We start from the raw sequence: 19,167 nt of genomic DNA on the forward strand, positions 1-19,167 counted from the left end.
GTGTCAGAAATCACAATGATTATTTATTTATGTATATATTATTTTCTTTTTCATAGATGACCGTCGTGATGTGAGTAGGTATGGAGAAGATAATAGAGGATATGGCGGGTCACAGGGAGGAGGTAGAGGGCGTGGGGGATATGACAAGGATGGAAGAGGTCCTATGACAGGATCAAGGTAAGTTTTTAGGTGTAGATGTCTACATTTCTTCTCTCTTTATTTTTATTTTTATTTTTGGTGGTTACTTAGCTTGTTTAATTCCAGCATCTAATTTAGTGAAGAATCTTTAAGGAGATTCGGTTGTAGAGAAGAGGGCAGAAATTCAAAATTTATTTTCAGTCTTAAGATGATACATAAATTACTTCAGAATAGGTTTATGTTAGCTGTTAGTTTTATATGGTGTATATTAAACACCAGTGGAGGAAAGTCCCCTACTATGGTTGTGGTTAAACCACTTAACCACGTTTTTCCTGCCAGAGCTTTAGAATCTAAACTTTAAAAGATGACTCTGGGAAATCCAAGTGTTTTGTTTGTAAAAAATAAAAGGTAAGTTAATTGTACATTGGAGGGCAGAGAGGCTTTTACCTAATCTTGAATCCCCTTGGGAAGGGAAATATTAGGAGGCAATTGCAGAGTATAAAGGTGGGGTTTACAAAGAGAAAGATTTAATGTAACTAAACCATTCTGTCGCTCTTCTTAAGTAAGTAAATATTGAAATGTTAAGTGCAAAATCACATACTATTGTGTATTTTGTCTAGATTAAACTGTGGAAAAGGAATGACTTTTTAATTCATCTTTTCTGTCTCCATTGCTAGTATTATCAGGCTTGGTATTTATGGGCATATGTTATGAAAGCTGGTTTTAATATGCTTTTAAGTTTATCTGTAAATTTAGCACTTTGACCCTAAAAACAAGAATGAAAAAGTAGTTGTCATTTATTGTCCTCAGATGAGGTTTGCAGGTTGCAAATTTGTGTGTAAAATACACAGGCTTAAAAGATAATTTATCTTCCTTGGGAATTGAAAGTCAGTGGCCCGTTAACTGACACTTAATAAAAATATATCAGTACCGGTTCACTCTTGCTCTTTTGAGACTGAGCTGAGTGCCCCCTGTGGTGACTTGAGTAACACAGCCAGTTATGTACAGCACTGCCATTTCTTCAAGTGAGCCAGGAATTGATCTCACTGACTTGTATTTTTCTATGTTTAGTATACATTGCTTTGATATTATGGCAAAACTTAGAATCTAAACATAATTGATAAACTTTTATAAGACTTAAATGTTAAAATCCTTTTTATTGATAGCCAAAGTCAATTTACTAAGTAAGGTAAAACAAGTATATTGTATGCCTCTTCATTGTCAAAGAGAGCAGTCTGCCATCATGTATATATAAATGAACAATGTAAAGTGACACGGTGCTTACCAAATAGCCTTCCTCAAACAGAATGCCAGACAAGATAACCAATAGGTATATTTAATTTTCCAATTAATACGTTTTGGATAATTGGCTGCCTTGGAAGGCTTTATATTTTATAGTACATCATAAGAAAGATATAATTATGTTTGAGTGATAGAAGGAAAGTCTTTAAGTATATATTTTCATCTTTGAGAGATGACTCATCTTAGAATCATAGAGTTGAAAGGGCTTTGAATGATCCTCCTGATAAAGGAGTGAAGATCTATACCATAACCAACCTGGAAATCCCATTTTTAAGCACTTTTATAACCTCTTTGGCAACATATTTCAGTATAAGTTTTGGTCCATATACTGAATCAGGTACTAAGTTTTTGGTTTTCATATTTTGTTATTTAGGCCTTAAGAACCTCTTTAAACGAAATCTTGTGCAGAAGCCCACTATATATTAATTAGGTCGAAATGTCAATATGGTTCATGTCAGGGTAGGATTGGGGGGAGGGGTCTTGCCCAATTTCTGTCTACGAGGCAACACCCCCCAGCCAATAAATAAAAACCCATATGGATTATGATAATTACTCTCTGTATTGGGTTGGCAAACTTTTTATGTGAAAGGCCACATAGTAAATAATTTGGACTTTGCAGGTCATATGGTTTCTGTAGCAACTACTCAACTCTGCCCTTGTAGCATCAAAGCAGCCATAGACAGTATATAAATGAATGAACATGGTTGTTTTCCAATAAAACTTCATTTATGGGTAACTGAAATTTGAAATTAATATACTTTCCATGGTGTCACAATACCTTCCTCAAAGATGTGCTTTTTAAAGCTCATTTATAGGTGTATTTTGAAATCAAATAAAAATGCCCAGTTTTAGGATTTTTTTTCACATGTGGTTTTACATGTAAGTACCAGACTACCTAAACATTTTTTGTTAGTCTTCATTAACACTTGCATTTGTGTTTCATTCATCTTAATTAAAAATAGCAAGGTTGAAAATAGGATCCTTTTGGGGCCATGTGAACACTATCTGTCATTAGTTGGGTTTATATTTGAAGAAGGGCGTGAGGGTGGGATGGGGTAGAGGATGAGACACTCTTAGACCCAGGTTGTGTGATTGCTTGGCTGGAGGAAGAATTCAGACGGAAAGGAAACTGTCAGTTTCCTAATATGGAAGAGAAATATGAAGGTTATGGGAATTATAGGAAACAATATTTTGCTCTAAAAAAGCAGTTGCAGCAAAAAGATTGAATTTTTAATTGTCATCTAAAATTGATCACTGATCTCTTAGTAGTCTAGAAGTTTAAGGCCATAAATTCTCTATTTTTAACTTCAGTGTTGTGATGAATGCATTACAAAATTGCCAGAACTTTATAGATAACCGTTTGACATTATTAGTATGTCATCAGGTTAAATAACTGTTTCAAGCTTTAATATCTGAAGTCTAAAAAAAGTTATTTTGAATTTTGAGTGTCGTCTTAAAGCTTCCTTAAAAATGTACATATATATGTTCTGGTGACCTTCTAGAACAGTGTTGCTAAATAGAAATATAATGTGTGTCACAAATGTAAGCCATGTGTGTAATTTTAAATTCTCTAGTAAAATTTAAAAAATAGGTTAAATTAATTTTAATAATATATTTTACTTAACCTAATATACCCCAAATTTTTATGAAGTAATCATTATAAAAAATAGTGTACATTCTTTTTTTCTTTTTTTTTTCCTTGTTAATCCTCACCTGAGGATATTTTTTCCATTGCTTTTCAGAGAGAGTGGAAGGGGAGGGAGGAGGAGAGAGAGAGAGAAACATTGATGTGAGAGAGACACATCAACTGGTTGCCTAGTGGTTGCCTCCTGCACACACCCTGAACAGGAGGCGGAGAATGAACGCAACCCAGGCACATGCCCCTGACTGGGTATTGAACCAGATACCCTTGGGCGAGCAGACTGATGCTCTAACCACTGAGCAACAGCAGCCAGGGCTACATTCTTTTTTTTTCTTCATACTAAGACTTTGAAATCCATTTTTTATTTGACATTTAGAGTACATCCCAATGTAGACTATCCACATTTCAAACGGTCAACAGTCACATATGACTAGTGAATAATGTATTGGATGGTACAACTCTGGAATAGGTTCCTGGCCTCGTGAAATGTTGGCAAATGCTGAATATAGAAAGCCTTTTTAACCACATATATAAGACGTGGGAAGAGATGAAACAAATATACTAGTGTTAAGAATGGCATTTAAAGCCATTGTCATTGATATTTGGAATTAATATTAGTGTTCTTTGTACCTCAGAAATTGGATTTTGGATTTGCTAGTATGAAAACTCAAGCACAGTATAGTTTTTTAGGTTTTTTAAACTGATCTTTTTCAATTTTTAGCCAAGTCCCTTTTTCTCTGTAGATACTGAATTTTCTGGGAATAAAGATTCTTGCATTGTTCTTTTATTTATTGGCAGTTTTAGTCTTTGAATAGATATAGTTAGATTTTTTAAAATTAAAGATTGGGAATAGAGATTCTGACAAAGAGCTTTCTTTTTTTTAAAATACGTTTTTATTCATTTTAGAGAGGAAGGGAGAAGGATAGAGAGATAGAAACATCCAAGAGGGGATGCATCATCCATTGGCTGCCTTCAGCACACCCCACTGGGGATTGAGCCCAAAACCTGGCATGTGCCCTGACTGGGAATTGAACCTCACCTGGTTCATAGGCCAATGCTCAACCACTGAGCCACGCCGGCTGGTCAACTTTTTTCTTCTTGATAAGCACTTGCAAGTAAACCTGTCTGCTCTAAATACGCAGTGTAACAGTGAAAAGACCCCTCAGCTCTACCCTAGGGTAGGCTGCTAATTGTGATTTTGAACTTGGGGCAACCATTCTGTGGTTGAGTCAAGAGTATTCAGTTGATTTTCTTATGCAGGGGGCACTCAGCTGGAAATTTGAGTATGCTTATGTCTCTAGCAAATACACTACTTCACCTTAAAATGCTTTTATTTTAGAAATTCTTTATGTGTACAAGTTTGCTTCCTTTTCTGGGAAGAAAACAAGTTTGTTGTGGCAACAAGTTTGTTGATTCATAGATGCTCATGTCTTAATTTGCTAGTGAGGCCTTAGCTTAGTGTATGGAAAAGGGACTTGTGTAACTTGACTGCAGGTTAGAAAGAAAGATTCTTAACCATAGGCCCATTTTCTGTTAACTATTTAATAGTGACTACTACTTGAGGTTTATTTACTATATTTAATATATTTCTTAATAAGGGATTACAATGTAGTAAATATGGAATTTTCTAATAAGAAAAGAGAAAAATGATTGAAATATTGGAACTTGGAAGAAAGCTTGACACAGAATTATAGATCAACTAGACCAGTGCTTTTCAAACTTTAATGTACATATGAATTTATTGGAAGCCTTATTAAAATTCAGATTCTGATTCAAATGCAGATTCTGATTCAGTAGGTCTGGGGTGAGGCCTAAGGTCATGCTCTTCTGAGATGTTCCCAGGCTCTGTTTATGCTATTGTTCCAAGGATGGCCCTTTGAGTAACAAGGATAGAGACCCTTACTTTTGTAAAGGAGGACGCCGAAGCTGAGGAATCAGTGACTTGTCCAAATTTTTAAGATTGATTAGTGATAGTTAAGACTATACCCTGAATCCCTTAGTTTGAAGACTAGTACTTTTGCAAGTGTACTAGGTGTTTCTGTATTTATGGCTATTGTGTCAAAATCTTCAACTGCTCTATTTTCAAAGGAAATGCTCAGTAAAGATGACTTAAGGTAAAATGCCACTATATGAGGGAATAGGAAATTATAAACCTATTCAAATATCTTTTGTTTTATATCCCTTTTATTTTGCAGTGGTATGTCCTTTTCAAAAACTGTTCAAAGTTATATTGCTGGCCATAATAGAAATTGTAAGAATTAGCTGATGTGTGAAATTGCATGGTTTCTCTCCCCTTTGGCCAGATAAACAATTTGGTACTCAGTTAAGAGGACAGCAAAATAATTAAGAGGTATATCTTTCAGTACTTAATTGTGAAAATTTTCTATTTAAAAACTCTACTTTATCTTGGAGACTTGAACTTCCTCAAGTAGGAATGTGAACTAAATATTTTCACTGGTTCTTTTCTCATCATTTTTTGGAATTCTGATGATCATCTTTGAAGAGACCTGAGATATTTTGGTTTCTGATAATAAGATTTTTAGCAATTTAATCTCAAGAACTCTGTTGGCTTCCCTTTCTTAAAGCAGTAAGCAGTGGTCCTGGCTGGTGTGGTTCAGTGGGTTGAGTGTAGTCTGGTGCTTCAAAAGGTTGCCAGTTCAATTCCTGGTCAGGGCACATGCCCAGGTTCTGGGCTTGATCCTGGCCAGGTGCATGCGGGAGGCAACCGATCGATATTTCTCTTTCTCTCTTCCTCCCTCCCTCCCCTCTCCTTTTCTCTCTCTCTCAAAAAGTCAATAAGATATATATATATTTTTAATCCTCAGCCAAGGATATGCTTAGAGAGAGGAAAGGAGAGAGAAAGAGGGAGAGAGAAACATCGATTGGTTGCTTTCTGTATGATCCCCGAGTGGGGATCAAACCCTCAACCCATGCTTGTGCCTTGACCGGGAATCCAACCTTTCAGTGCACAGGATGACACTCAACCAGCTGAGTCACTCCAGCTTGGGTACTGTTCTGAAAGCCAGGTCTTAGAGATTCAATAGGAAACTACATGTATATGAAAGACCTGAGATGTATATTGTCTACATAGCCTTGAAATAGCCTTATTTTCCTCTTTAGGTTTCCTGAAAATCAAATAGAATAAATAGCAAATTAAGATGTATGTATCTATATTTAAGCTGATTGCAAGGGGAATTTTTTTACATTAAGTTATACAATAGACTAATGATAAAGGAAGAATACTTTCTCATTTAGTCAGAGTGGTTTTTCTCAGGATGGCTTAGAAAAGCCATCTAAAGGGCATGGTTATCTCTAAAGAGGCTTTTAAGTAATGAAGAAACATTAGTATATTGGTTTAGTTTCTTGGATTATATATAGTAGAAGGTTAGTAGTAGTGGTAGAAGATTAGATATCACCATCTGAAAACTTTGGGTGTTTTTATTTCCATTTCAGCACTTGAATCTTAAAGGATTAACTAATTCAGTCAAGAGAAACAAGCTTTCAGTGTATGGGTGTTTAAAGAGTTTCTTGATAAGAGATATCTTAGATTTCTTATGTAAATCTGTACACACATGGACCATCAACTTACCTGACAGTGGAAACTTGCTAAATCAGTCATTTTCTTGTGGGAAGCTGCAATATTGGAGTGTATCGCATTCTGTCTCTGATATGGTCTACTGATTGGTGTACAGAAGAACATTTAACAACATGAACCTCAGTAGCTCTGAAGTGAAGAGATCCTAGTACATTATAGTGGATATGGAGTAGAAGTGCAGTTTTAAGTTAAGCTTTTTTTAGTGCACATTTTACCAGCTTTCAGAATGATTTACAATTTTAAGACTGATTTCATTCAGGCTTACTTTCATATATATTTGTATCTCACTTTTTTTTTAAGTCACTTTTTGTTTTTCAGTTACAGTTGACATAAAATATTATATTAGTTTCAGGTGTACATCATTGATTAGACATTATATAACTTACTAAGTGATCATCCCGATAAATCTCATACTCATCTGACACCATACATAGTTATTAGAACATTATTGACTATATTCCCTATGCTGTATTTTACATCCCCATTACTATTCTGTAACTACCAGTTTGTACTTCTTAATCCCTTCCCATTTTTTCTTCATCTCATAAAACCCACTATTTTGTATCACAATAGAACATAGTACTCAAGTTTTTGTCTCTCCTATTCTGCTATCAAAATCTTAATCTTGCTTTATATTCTATTTTTTTTTCATTTTTTCCATATTTAAAAAAATACCTCGGAAAGATTGTTTTCTCTAGCCTTCTTCATGCTGTGTCTCCAGCTTTAAGTTATGATTTGAATAATATCCCTTTGGCTTGGGGTTGGGAAGACTTTAAAATAAGTATATTAGATATGGTTTGTAATACACTTGAAAAGGCACCCTTGTGGAAATAGGTCATTGGGAAAACACTTAGGTAAAAACAACATTTTGAAATCTATGAAATGGAATTTACTGGAAAGTTCGAGGTGCTACTATTTTCCTAGGTGCTCTACTTGTGACAATTAAGTGTAGATTGAGCCCAGGGCTCAGCACATTAGAGACTTAAGGAAGAAATCATTTCTTCAATTTTTCCTCTGCAGTGGTGGTGACCGCGGTGGCTTCAAAAATTTTGGTGGTAAGTGCTGAGTATCCCAAAATGTTTCAGTGGAAATGCTATATAAATCTAAAAGCCACCAATATCTCGCAGATGCAGTCTAAGCCCTTTCTTACTCGGTTGAGGCTGGTGTGTGTTGTGTGCTTTAAACAAAAAGATTATATATATGTACATGTATATATATCAGAACATTAAAAAACCAAAGTTGATCTCAGTCCACTGGATTTCTACACAGTGAATTTGCATGAAAGAGTCTGTGGTGACCAATGAATAAGACCTTCACTGGATTTTGAACAGTACATTTTTTTAATAAAGGTAGCTGACATGGTGTTTTTAAATTATTAGGGTTTTCCAATCAGCCTTCACAACCAGAGCTTAACAAAAGTGATAGTAGCATAATGCCAAAGTTGCAGGTGTTGTTGGGACAAGTTTAAGGAAATACTGACATTCATCATGATTTCTTAAACTTTTAATAAAACTTAATTTATACATTTACTTTGTAAATCTGTGATGGTTGACTTTCAAGGATTTTGAAAGTATTGACTTTTCATGCCTTGGTTATTATACTGTTTTATAATGATTTCTAATGAGTTATCTTAAATAGCTTTATTTTTTCTTTTTCTTTTCTTTTCCCTTAGGTCACAGGGACTATGGACCCAGACCAGATGCTGGTAAGGTTTATGGTAGTTTATAACTTTGCCATTAAGAAAATGTTAGTTTTCCACTTTTTTTCCCCAAGGGAAAAGTGTATGTTTGGAGGAGTTAGTGTAGGAGGAAGATTTAATTTGATAGTGCTTCCAGAATTGGGGAGCTTTATTTCTAAAGACACACCAGAAAGAAAAATTTAAGGGGATTGATTGGAAAGCTTGTTGAGAAAAATTATGTTCGTACTTTCCCATGTTCTTTTTTTTGGTGAAGATATGTTTGATTTTGTACTGCTAATTAGCATTATTTAATCACTACAAATCAGATTTGAGAGAATTGGTATCATTGGGGAATTAGAAGTAGAAAGGCCTTGTTTAAGAAATTATTCCATTGGAGTGGTAGTCTCCTTATTGGGCATAAGAAACCTGAATTCATACATGAGAGAATTGTCTTACTCTGGGCAGAAGTCACTAATTTCGTGTGGCTTTTTATTTTTAAATGAAATTCAAGGCTACATGGAGCTTTTTGAAAGTTATGATTTAAATTTTATTGATTGATTTTTAGAGAGAGAGAGAAACATCGATTTGATGTTCCACTTATTTATGCATTCATTGGTTTTTTTCTTGTGTGTACCCTGACCAGGGATCGAACCCACAACCTTTGGCTATTAGGACGATGCTCTAACCAACTGAGCTACCTGGCCGGGGTTGAAAGTTATGATTTAGAGATTTAAAATCTTTGAGGCAAAAAATTTTAATATATATTGAAATCAGAACTTTTGTTTTTATTAAGATGCCAAAGTATTCTATATGGATGGCAATTTCTGAATTATCCCTTGATGGACTGAATTTTTTACATCTTTCTTACTTTGTTGTACTAATCCAAAAGTGTACGTGGAAGGTAAGGTGTGTGTCAAGGTGCCCCTACCCTCTGGTATATACAAAGCTTGTTGCAGTGAACGGGGAAACCACCAATTCTGCTTGGCTAGCTTGAAAGTCCAAAGTGTTACATTTGGGGACTTTTCTACTAGAGATCCTTAAAAGTATTGATTAGCCATAAAGAATTAAAGCTCTTCAAAGAAAGGAGTGCTAATTTATAAACTTTCTTCATCTCTTCATGAGCTTTAGTCCTGTATCTGAATCTAAAGAGTAAGATTTGTAAGATCTCCCTTAATATGTAAGATCTTGTGTATTTTACAAAGTGTGGCCTTGATCCACTTTACATTAAGTTTAGTTGTAAGAATTGACCAAATAACTATTGTGACCACTGTGCATGTTTATATAAGATTTTTCTTATATTGGTCCTTTTTCCTTTTGGTCATAGAAACAGTTGAATATTGGACAATAAATTATTGTTCTTGATTACTAAGCAGAATGTAGTAAAACCAAGGAATATGTAAAATTAACCATAATTTTTTCCCCCCTAGATTCAGAATCTGATAATTCAGATAACAACACAATCTTTGTGCAAGGACTTGGGGAGGGTGTGTCTACAGATCAAGTAGGGGAGTTCTTTAAACAGATAGGAATTATCAAGGTGAGTGAAAAGTATGGCTTATGTTAAAAATACAATCATTAACATATTCTGTTAAAATACATAAATTACATAATATGTCTATACTCTAGTAAGGCTTGTCTCTTTCTTTAAAAAATTTTTATTTATTGATTTGAGAGAGAGGAAGGGGGGAGAGAGAGAGAAACATCACTTTGTTGTTCCATTTGTTTGTGATTCACTGGTTGATTCTTTCTTTTTATTTTATCCTCGCCGGAGGATTTTTTTCCATTGCTTTTCATAGAGTGGGAGAGGGAGAGACGGAGGGCAGGAAGGAGGGAGGGAAACATTGATGTGAGAGAGACATCGATTGGTTGCCTCCTGAACTCACCCTGACCGGGGCAGGGATTGAGCCTGCAACCAAGGTATGTGCCCTTGGTGAGAACTGAACCCAGGACCCTTCAGTCCTAGGGCAGACGCTCTAACCATTGAGCCAAACCTGCTATGGCACTGGTTAATTCTTGTATGTGCCCTGACCAGGGATTGAGTCTGCAACCGTGGAGTATCAGGACGACGCTCTAACCAAATGAGCTACCTGGCCAGGGCTAGGCTTGGTTTTTAAAGTTCACCGATGCACATGCTTACCCTTGTCTGCAGGCATTTGCTAAATACATGAAAATTTTATTCCTTGCTTGTGTTTACCTTTTCACAGCCTCTCACAGCTTTAGCTTTCAATCTTAGGACTCTTAAAAAATAGTCTCTGACTAGCTCCTAAAATTGTGAGAACCAAATGAAATTGTGAGAACATTTTATAGATTCCGAAATACAAATATATGCAAACTCAAGTTGTTACTAACAACTTTTTATTTTGGTATTTCATGTCTGTGATACATACTAGATCAATATATAATGCTTTATTTTATAACTTTATCATTTACTTAGGTGTCTTGCATGCTATTTGTTTCATGCAAATATTTTTTCTCTCTTCAATTAGAAAACATCATTTAGAGCAGTGTCAGTACATTGTAGCATTTGCCTGAAATCAGTTGGCAGTCGTGGAATTACTTGTTTTTTCCTCCTCATTGGGAAATTAAAACTTCTTAAGGAATTAATTACACATGAAATATGTAGAAAATTCATAGTTCTGATAAAGTAGAAATTCTCCTTTGTCTTCCACTCTCATCCCAGCCAAATCTAGGTTGTAATCTTAGTGGTAATGTATTGATTTGCTTAGTGAACATTCTTCCTGGCCTTTTTTGTTTTACAAGGTATATATTTACATGAAGCATTATTTACATTTTTTTTGTGGGTTTAAAGAAATTCTACATAGATAACACAGTATACTATGTATCATTTTTAGCTTAGTTTTCACTAAATGTGTCTTAGAGTGTTTTCTTTTTTACAACTACAGATAACTTCATTTTTATAAAAGGTACATAGTATTTTGTGAGCTTTACAGTCCTGTATCTGAATCTAAAGAGTGAGATGTGTGAATTCCTTTAAAATAATAAATTATGTGGTTCCTGATTACTTTTTCTTAAAATACTAACACCACCTTGTGTGTTCCTCAGACAAACAAGAAGACCGGAAAACCAATGATAAATCTGTATACAGACAAGGACACAGGGAAGCCAAAAGGGGAGGCAACAGTGTCGTTTGATGACCCTCCTTCAGCTAAGGCAGCCATTGACTGGTTTGATGGTATACCTTATTCATATAATTTCAACATGTAGTTTGGATAAATGTTTTCTAGTCTTGAAGTTAAAATATATTCTGGTAGACAGTAATTTTCATGTTTACTTTTATAGCTAAATTTATTAAGAATACAGGCCAGGGTTTTTACATATCTTTAGAAGTGAGATGAGCGCTCTCCTTGTTTTTGTCTAGAGCATTTCCTTATATCATGCCTTGTGTTTTGACACCACCTTGATGTAGATGTAGAGAGTTGGTCTGGTTGACCCTAAATTCTTTTAAAATTTACATTAATTTTCTTTTCAAAGACAAAGTTAATACATACTTAGAAGAAATAATAAGGTTCCCCACCCCGAAAATAAGAAAGTATGGGAAGTAGAAGAAAGGAGTGAAGAAACCATAGTCCTCTACTCAAAGATAACCACTGATAGTATTTTTTATTAACTTTCCAGTTTTTTAAAATGTATTTTAAAAATAGTTTATCATTACATTACAAATGTAGTTTTGTCTCATGTTCTTTTTGGGGAGATGGTAAAATTTTTTAAATTGGAAAACAAATACACAACTTGGAATGGATTTGAGGCAAATTGTGCCATAAGCAGATTTTAAGTGGCTAAACAAAGTTTAAAAAGCAAGTAACACCTTGCTGACCGGCTGTTTTGAGCCAGAACTCGCCTGTACTGCCAGCTACTTTTCTGCACTTGAATATTAAATGAAAGCATCTGAATAAACTTAAATGTACTTTATTTTGCCATATCTTATAATACCATACATTGAAATTAAACATATTGCATATATTTTAATATTTTAAAATATTTTAGTTTTTTAATATTTTATTTTTTAAATATTTTTTTGAGAGTGATATGTTGTCTAACATGTATCTACATTCAGTGGTACTAAACAAGTTTTACATACATGTTGTGTTTCACTATGCTTTCCCTTAGAAGAACATACTTTATACGCCCTAGTGGGTTTTTTTTACTGCTGGTTACTGTTTGTTTTTTTTAAAAACATGATTTTTTAATTTCCCTGATAATCTGAATGGTGACTCTTTATTTGGTGCACATAATGAAGAGGAAAACTAGGGATGGCCAAAATAAGTGCTGAGTAGTGAAGTGCAGACACAGGTTATCTCATGACTGGTCAATGACATTTGGGAATGGAAACATGAGTTAACTCGTGACTGGTCAGCATTGTTCGGACATGGAAACGTATACTTGTGACTGGTCAGCAAGGTGGTAACAGTAAAAGAAAATGCTTCTGGTACAGGATCAGCAGTACAAAAAAAAAATAGTGTATGAGTACCTGGATAATATACCCGTTTTGCAGTTGACTTTTAGGTACATATTGTTGACTATCTGTAGTCCACACAGAGTTACAACTCCATACTTCAACAGCAACATGCTGACAGCTCCTAAAGAAAACTACTTAAAAAAAGGCATAATCCAGATGGTCCCTCATTTGACCAACTCCATCACTCTAAGTTTAGATGTTCAGAAGGGCTTAGATATATTCAGAGTTAAGTCACATTCAACATGTTACTTAATCAATTTTCTAAAATAAGGTTTCAGGACAATGACAGTAAGATAAGGGAAGAAAACATGGAGGAATGAAGTCCTAATTACTATACTTGCATATTTTTTTGATAGTATAGGAAATCTTTTATGGATAAGTTACAAACAAAAGACAAGCAGTTTTGTACAAGAAATTCAACACATTCTGTATAATGTCTTTACTTTGCTGTCATCATTTGTACAAACTCTTTATAGTTTACTTGACCATCACCATCAATGTCTGCTTCCCTGATCATTTCATCAACCTCTTCATCTGTTTGTTCCAAGGTTTGTCATCACATGGCAAAGCTCTGCTGCACTACTACAGCCATTGCCATCCTTAACAAACACCCGGAATACTTCTCTAATTTCTTCTTCACTGTCTGTGTCTTTCATTTTTCTGGCCATCATTATCAGAAATTTTGGGAAGTCAGTTGTGCCATTACCATCAGCATCAACTTCATTAATCATGTCCTGTAACTTTCTGTGAGATTCTGCCCAAGAGACCTCATTACAGTTCCCAATTCTTTTGTTGTTATAGTTCCATCACCATCCATGTCAAATAGTGAAAAAGCTTCTTTGAATTCTGCAGTCTACTCTTCAGTGAGTTGGTCAGCCATGCTGCAAGCACTTCTGGTCTCCAAGATGCGACCACACAACCACTCGGCTTGCTCACTCCACTGGACTTCATGTTCTTTTCACTTAACATTTAACATAGTCATTTCCCCATGTTGTTATAAATACACCTATGTTTTCCAAAACAATTTCATTTCTTCTTTTTTTTTAATCTTCATCCAAGGATATTTTTTTCATTGCTTTTCAGAGAGAGTGGAAGTGGGGAGGAGGAGGGAGAAAGAGAGAAAGAGGGAGAGAAACATTGATGTGAGAGAGACACATTGATTGGTTGCCTCCCACACGTGCCCTTACTGGGGCCAGGCATTGAGCCTGCAACTGAGGTATGTACTCTTGCCAGGATCAAACCCGGATCCTTCAGTCTTCTGGCCTATGCTCTAACCACTGAGCAAAACTGGCTAGGGCCATTTCTTCTTGCAAGATGAGATTGTGATACCCTATATCTTCTTACTACCATATTCTTTACTTTTCTGTACTAATCCACCAGACCCCCATCACCTTGCTATTGAAGGCTAGGTCCATTTTTCCTACTTCTGCTTTTTTTATAGTTTTTGTGAATCATAAAGCAATTTCTTTTGCTCATGATATGTTTAAAAATTATTGTGCCATTTGCCCACAGGGCCTTTGAGCCTCTTAAACTTACCAGGTCTTTTTACAGCTTTTAAAATATTGATCCATGAGTTGCTTCCTATGTCAAAGTGCATGTCATACCATCTGACATTGTGGGAAGTTGCTGGCCACACTGATTAGGGGTTTGTGCAGGAGGCAGCTGATCGATGTTGATGTTTCTCTCTCGCTGATGTTCCTTTCTCTCTCTCCCTTCCTCTCTTTAAAATCAATAAAAACATACTTGAAAAAAAAAATACCCAAGACAGTTTAACAGTTTTGTTGAGAAGTGCAGATATGGAGTAGCATTTTTTTAAAACCATTTTCTTTTTCTTAGGGAAAGAATTTCATGGCAACATCATTAAAGTGTCCTTTGCCACCAGAAGACCTGAATTTATGAGGGGAGGTGGAAGTGGAGGTGGGCGGCGAGGTAAGATACATGTTGTTTACAGGCCTGGATATTGTAAAAATGGTTTGAATTTGAGTGTGTGTTCTGTCCCTATTGTGTGATCTTGCTGCTACTACTTTTTCTCTCGTGGTCTTTTTCCTTCTATGTTAAAGTGAGAATGGGTATTAAATAGGAGATTACGTAAAAAAGGTGTCATAGTACCTAAGAGAGTAGTGGGAGAAGGTTCTAAATATCCCTTTGGAAAGCTGTATAGCAGTTTGTTATTCACCTGGAAATCAGGAGGCAGTCATTTAAATGACACCTAATTAGGTACTTAATCTGACTAGTTTGTAAGTTCCCTAATACAGTTACTACCAGCTTGTTCATTTCTATTGGTCTGATTCCTTAAATTTGGAATATGTCTTCTCACTTATCCTTTATCACTGAGATTCTCAAACTAAGGAGGGTATTACAGAAAAGTTTTTAAGTGAATTGTTGACACTGTAAAGTGTCCCTGGGGTCATTTACTACATGAAGCTGAAAATCAAATAATCACGGAGGCCTACCATAAAGGTGGGGGGAGCTGTCCATTTCATGGTAGGCACTTGCTCTTATTTCTTTCATCTGGTGCTTTTTCTCTGCTTTGTTAATATCTGCTGCTGATTTTTCTTTCTTCCTCCCCTATACCCCTAGGCCGTGGAGGATATAGAGGCCGTGGAGGCTTTCAGGGCAGAGGTGGAGACCCCAAAAATGGGGACTGGGTTTGCCCTAATCCGTAAGTATCTTACTTTGGTGAGAATAGAAGTTGGGATTGAGGTTGGAAGGTGCAAGGGGGCAGTTCTGAATCCATTAGAAGCTATTGAGCATTTAATTTTTTTTCTTTCTCAGGTCATGTGGAAATATGAACTTTGCTCGAAGGAATTCCTGCAATCAGTGCAATGAGCCCAGACCAGAGGACTCTCGTCCCTCGGGAGGAGGTAGGTTAGCTTTTTGGGTCAGTCTTTTATAGCATCTACATGGTATTTATCTTCTGACTAGCACAAAGGAAGCTTTACCTTATTTTGCTGACCTCATTGGTTTATATTTCTACCTTGCAGATTTCCGGGGAAGAGGCTACGGTGGAGAGAGGGGCTATAGAGGTCGTGGGGGCAGAGGTGGAGACCGAGGTGGCTATGGAGGAGACAGAAGTGGGGGTGGTTATGGAGGAGACAGAAGTGGGGGTGGCTATGGAGGAGACAGAAGTGGGGGTGGCTATGGTGGAGACAGAAGTGGGGGTGGTTATGGTGGAGACAGAGGAGGCGGCTATGGAGGAGACCGAGGAGGCTATGGAGGAGACCGAGGAGGTGGCTATGGAGGAGACCGAGGTGGCTATGGAGGAGACCGAGGAGGCGGCTATGGAGGAGACCGAGGAGGCTATGGTGGAGATCGAGGAGGCTACGGTGGGGACCGAGGCGGCTACGGTGGGGACCGAGGCGGCTATGGTGGGGACCGAGGTGGCTACGGTGGGGACCGAGGAGGCTATGGTGGAGACCGAAGTGGGGGAGGCTACGGAGGAGACCGTGGTTGTGGCGGTGGCTATGGTGGAGATCGAAGTGGAGGCTACGGAGGAGATAGGAGTGGTGGCAGCTATGGAGGAGACCGAGGTGGCTATGGAGGCAAGATGGGAGGAAGGTGAGTATTAGAATATACTTTTTACCTCACTGCTCCTAGATTTTAAAGTCTCAGCCCTTTTTGTCACATTTTTTATTGTTCAGTTTTTTGAAACTTGAATTTCCCACTAGCAGTTCTATCAGTTAGGATGGAGAAGGTTCATTTAGTTACCTCCTTAGCAGTTTCTAAAATTTATTGTTTTGGAAATTCTTATTCACGAATCTTTATATTTGTATGAGTGTGTGTGTATTAATCCTCATAGTTAAAGATAATTGAGATTGAGAGGTAATTTGAAACTGTGTAAATCAGGGATTCTTAATCTCAGTGGTGGGGAGGAACACACCTTTCAGAGGAGTGTGCTTTTTTAGATCACCTGTGCTATATACCCTGCAGTTGTTTTTTTGGTGATTCTGGTAATACCTTTTCCAGGTGACAGTCACTGGTGGTACTGATGGGAGTGTGTTGTGCAGTGCACATGAATGGTGTAGAGGCAGAAAAAATTGAATAACCAGTGATATAAAATAACTTTAGTTACTATCCTAAGCATTTGTATACCAGAGGGAGTACAGGATAATGAGAATTAATATAGCATGTGGTTAAGAGCACAGAGTTTGGAGACAGATTGTCTTGGCTTCACCGCTTACTAGCTATGTGACCTCAGGCAAGTTTCTTAACCCTTTGGAGCATCAGTACTCTCATGTGTACAATGGGGCTAATAATACCTCCTTCATGGAGTTGTATTAGATTAAGTTATAACAGTGGCTGGCCCATAGTAAGTACTATGTAATTGTTAGCTATTAGTAATTATCATTTATTGAATACTTATTATTGTGTCTCAGATCCTGTGAAAGTGTCCATATATGCAGGGTGGGACAAAGGTAGATTTATAGTTCTGAGTATGTGAAACAGTTTATCATTTTTTTAAAAACATAGGTATGATTTAAAAAAATTATTGGTTGTGTACTTATTTATTTCTCACCTGAGAATATGTTTCCACTGATATTCAGAGAGAGAGAGAGAGAGAGAAACATTGATTGGTTGCCTCCCATATGTATTCAGACCTAATGCGCCCCAACTGGGAGTTGAACCTGCAATCCAGGTTTTCCCTAACCAGGAATCAAACCTGCAACCCTTTGATGTATGGGACAATGGTCCAGCCAACTGAGCCACCCAGCCAGGGCCAAAGTTTATTCTTGTAGTGTTATTTATTAATTATTGTATTATTTCCATAACAACTGTAAACCTGCTTTTGCCCCACCCTGTATTTTAGTTCTAGTCCTGTCAACCCCATGAAGTAGATGTACTTCCTGTTTTACAGAGTTAGAAACGTTGAGTAACTTTTCCAAGGTCATATAATAAGTGGCAGATCAAGAATTCTTATGTGAAAGTGTTTGCTTTTTCCACTATGCCAGTGTTCTGTTCAGAGCACTGGAACTGGCGTAGTCTTTGACCTTCTGAAATACCAGAGTAGTTTGGAGTCTTTATTTTAGGTGGAAAATTTTAAGAGAGTTGGTACTAGTAAAGCTGATTTTAGGGACTTCATGGATCTTAAAGCTGATAAGACATTTATGACGTACTTTCTAGGAATAGAGAAATAAATCAGGCCCTCTTTGCAAAAATTGTCAAGCTGATACCAGTCACCAGCACCCTGAAGAAGTGTTTGATGCTCCCCTTTGGTAGAAAATTAGAATTTAGTCTGGCTCTTTATTTTTCATTCCTAGAAACGACTACAGAAACGATCAGCGCAACCGACCATACTGATGACTGTTTTGAATGTTCCTTTGTCTCTGACATGATCCATAGTGAAATTGCCAGAGTTTGCCTGCTGCTTTCCTCGTGGCCTCTTCTTGGGTAGTGAAATTAAGTGACATTTGGAATTTTATTTGGGTGGGAGGGCTGGGACAGTTTTTCTTTTAGTAATGTCTGTTGAAATTTTCCTCTTTAGTTTCCAACTTTTTCCTTCCCAACCCTTGAAGCTAAGTGCGTTGTAAAATATTGCCAAAATGGAAAGTGTTTTGTAATACTGCAATAAAGGCTGCTTGTTTTGTGGATTTTTGTACATTAGTGCATTGTTCTGTCACACTCAGGAATCAGTTATACCAAATTCTAATCCTGAAGAATTAGGAAATGAATTTTACTTCATTAAATTAAAATGTTACTTTCAACAATATTGAGCTTCTACTCTAGAATAGCAGTTTCTAAAGAATGACTGAACGTCAGAATCACCTGAGGAAGTTGTCAAAATTAGATTGCTAGGCCTCATCTCAGGTCTGTTGGACCAGAACTTGGTGGGGGGGTGGGGAAGTAGGACTGGGAATCTTTTTGTCAGGCTCACCAGGCAATTTTGATAGTTCCAGTTTACAATGTAGAACCGTTTATTTAGGGCAGTGTTCTAGTTCTAGATCATGGTTGGGGAATGTCCGGCCCACAGGCGGAGGTCATTTGGTCTGGCCCTGCCAAGGCCTCACCAAAGAAAAGCAAGCAGTTCCAGCTATCATATTAGGAGTGAATTAATTAAATGTTTGACCAAATATAGCAGGCTAATTTTTAAGTTGATAATTTTGTATGGCCCTTGAATGATGTTATAAATATCCAAATGGCCCTTGGCAGAAAAAGATTCCCCACCCATTACAGATGCTAGGAATATGGAGGTCTAAGTGCTAGGCAGGAACCAGGGTTCAATAAGTTAGGGTTAAGATACCAGTGTACATGACATGTTACTTGGTAGTCATTAAAAACTCTTTCTTCTTCCCTTACTGAGAGTCTTGGACAGGCACTCTACCAGATGCTGGGTATGG

The 19,167-nt window shown here is 36.8% G+C and overlaps 1 protein-coding gene and 1 pseudogene across 3 annotated transcripts in view; one reads left to right on the top strand and one right to left on the bottom strand.

The window, feature by feature from the left end:
- The window catches only part of TAF15 (TATA-box binding protein associated factor 15), a 32,387-nt gene extending 14,171 nt beyond the window's left edge, over nt 1-18,216 (top strand). For 2 of the 3 annotated variants that reach the window (XM_016202047.2, XM_087826048.1), the window contains 10 exons: nt 57-177; nt 7,698-7,732; nt 8,350-8,382; nt 9,783-9,892; nt 11,419-11,548; nt 14,669-14,761; nt 15,413-15,494; nt 15,608-15,696; nt 15,817-16,390; nt 18,091-18,216. In XM_016202047.2, coding sequence (XP_016057533.2) covers nt 57-177; nt 7,698-7,732; nt 8,350-8,382; nt 9,783-9,892; nt 11,419-11,548; nt 14,669-14,761; nt 15,413-15,494; nt 15,608-15,696; nt 15,817-16,390; nt 18,091-18,130 — 1,307 coding nt within the window. In that variant the 3' untranslated portion in view covers nt 18,131-18,216. The remainder of the gene's footprint in view (nt 1-56; nt 178-7,697; nt 7,733-8,349; nt 8,383-9,782; nt 9,893-11,418; nt 11,549-14,668; nt 14,762-15,412; nt 15,495-15,607; nt 15,697-15,816; nt 16,391-18,090) is intronic. The other variant, XM_016202048.2, reaches the window with a different exon arrangement.
- Nucleotides 13,258-13,712, bottom strand: LOC107528870 (calmodulin pseudogene; annotated as a pseudogene).
- Nucleotides 18,217-19,167: the final 951 nt, after the last annotated feature.

This window comes from Miniopterus natalensis, chromosome 17 (assembly GCF_054644295.1).
Source record: "Miniopterus natalensis isolate mMinNat1 chromosome 17, mMinNat1.hap1, whole genome shotgun sequence".
In the NCBI taxonomy this organism is placed as follows: Eukaryota; Metazoa; Chordata; class Mammalia; order Chiroptera; family Miniopteridae; genus Miniopterus; species Miniopterus natalensis.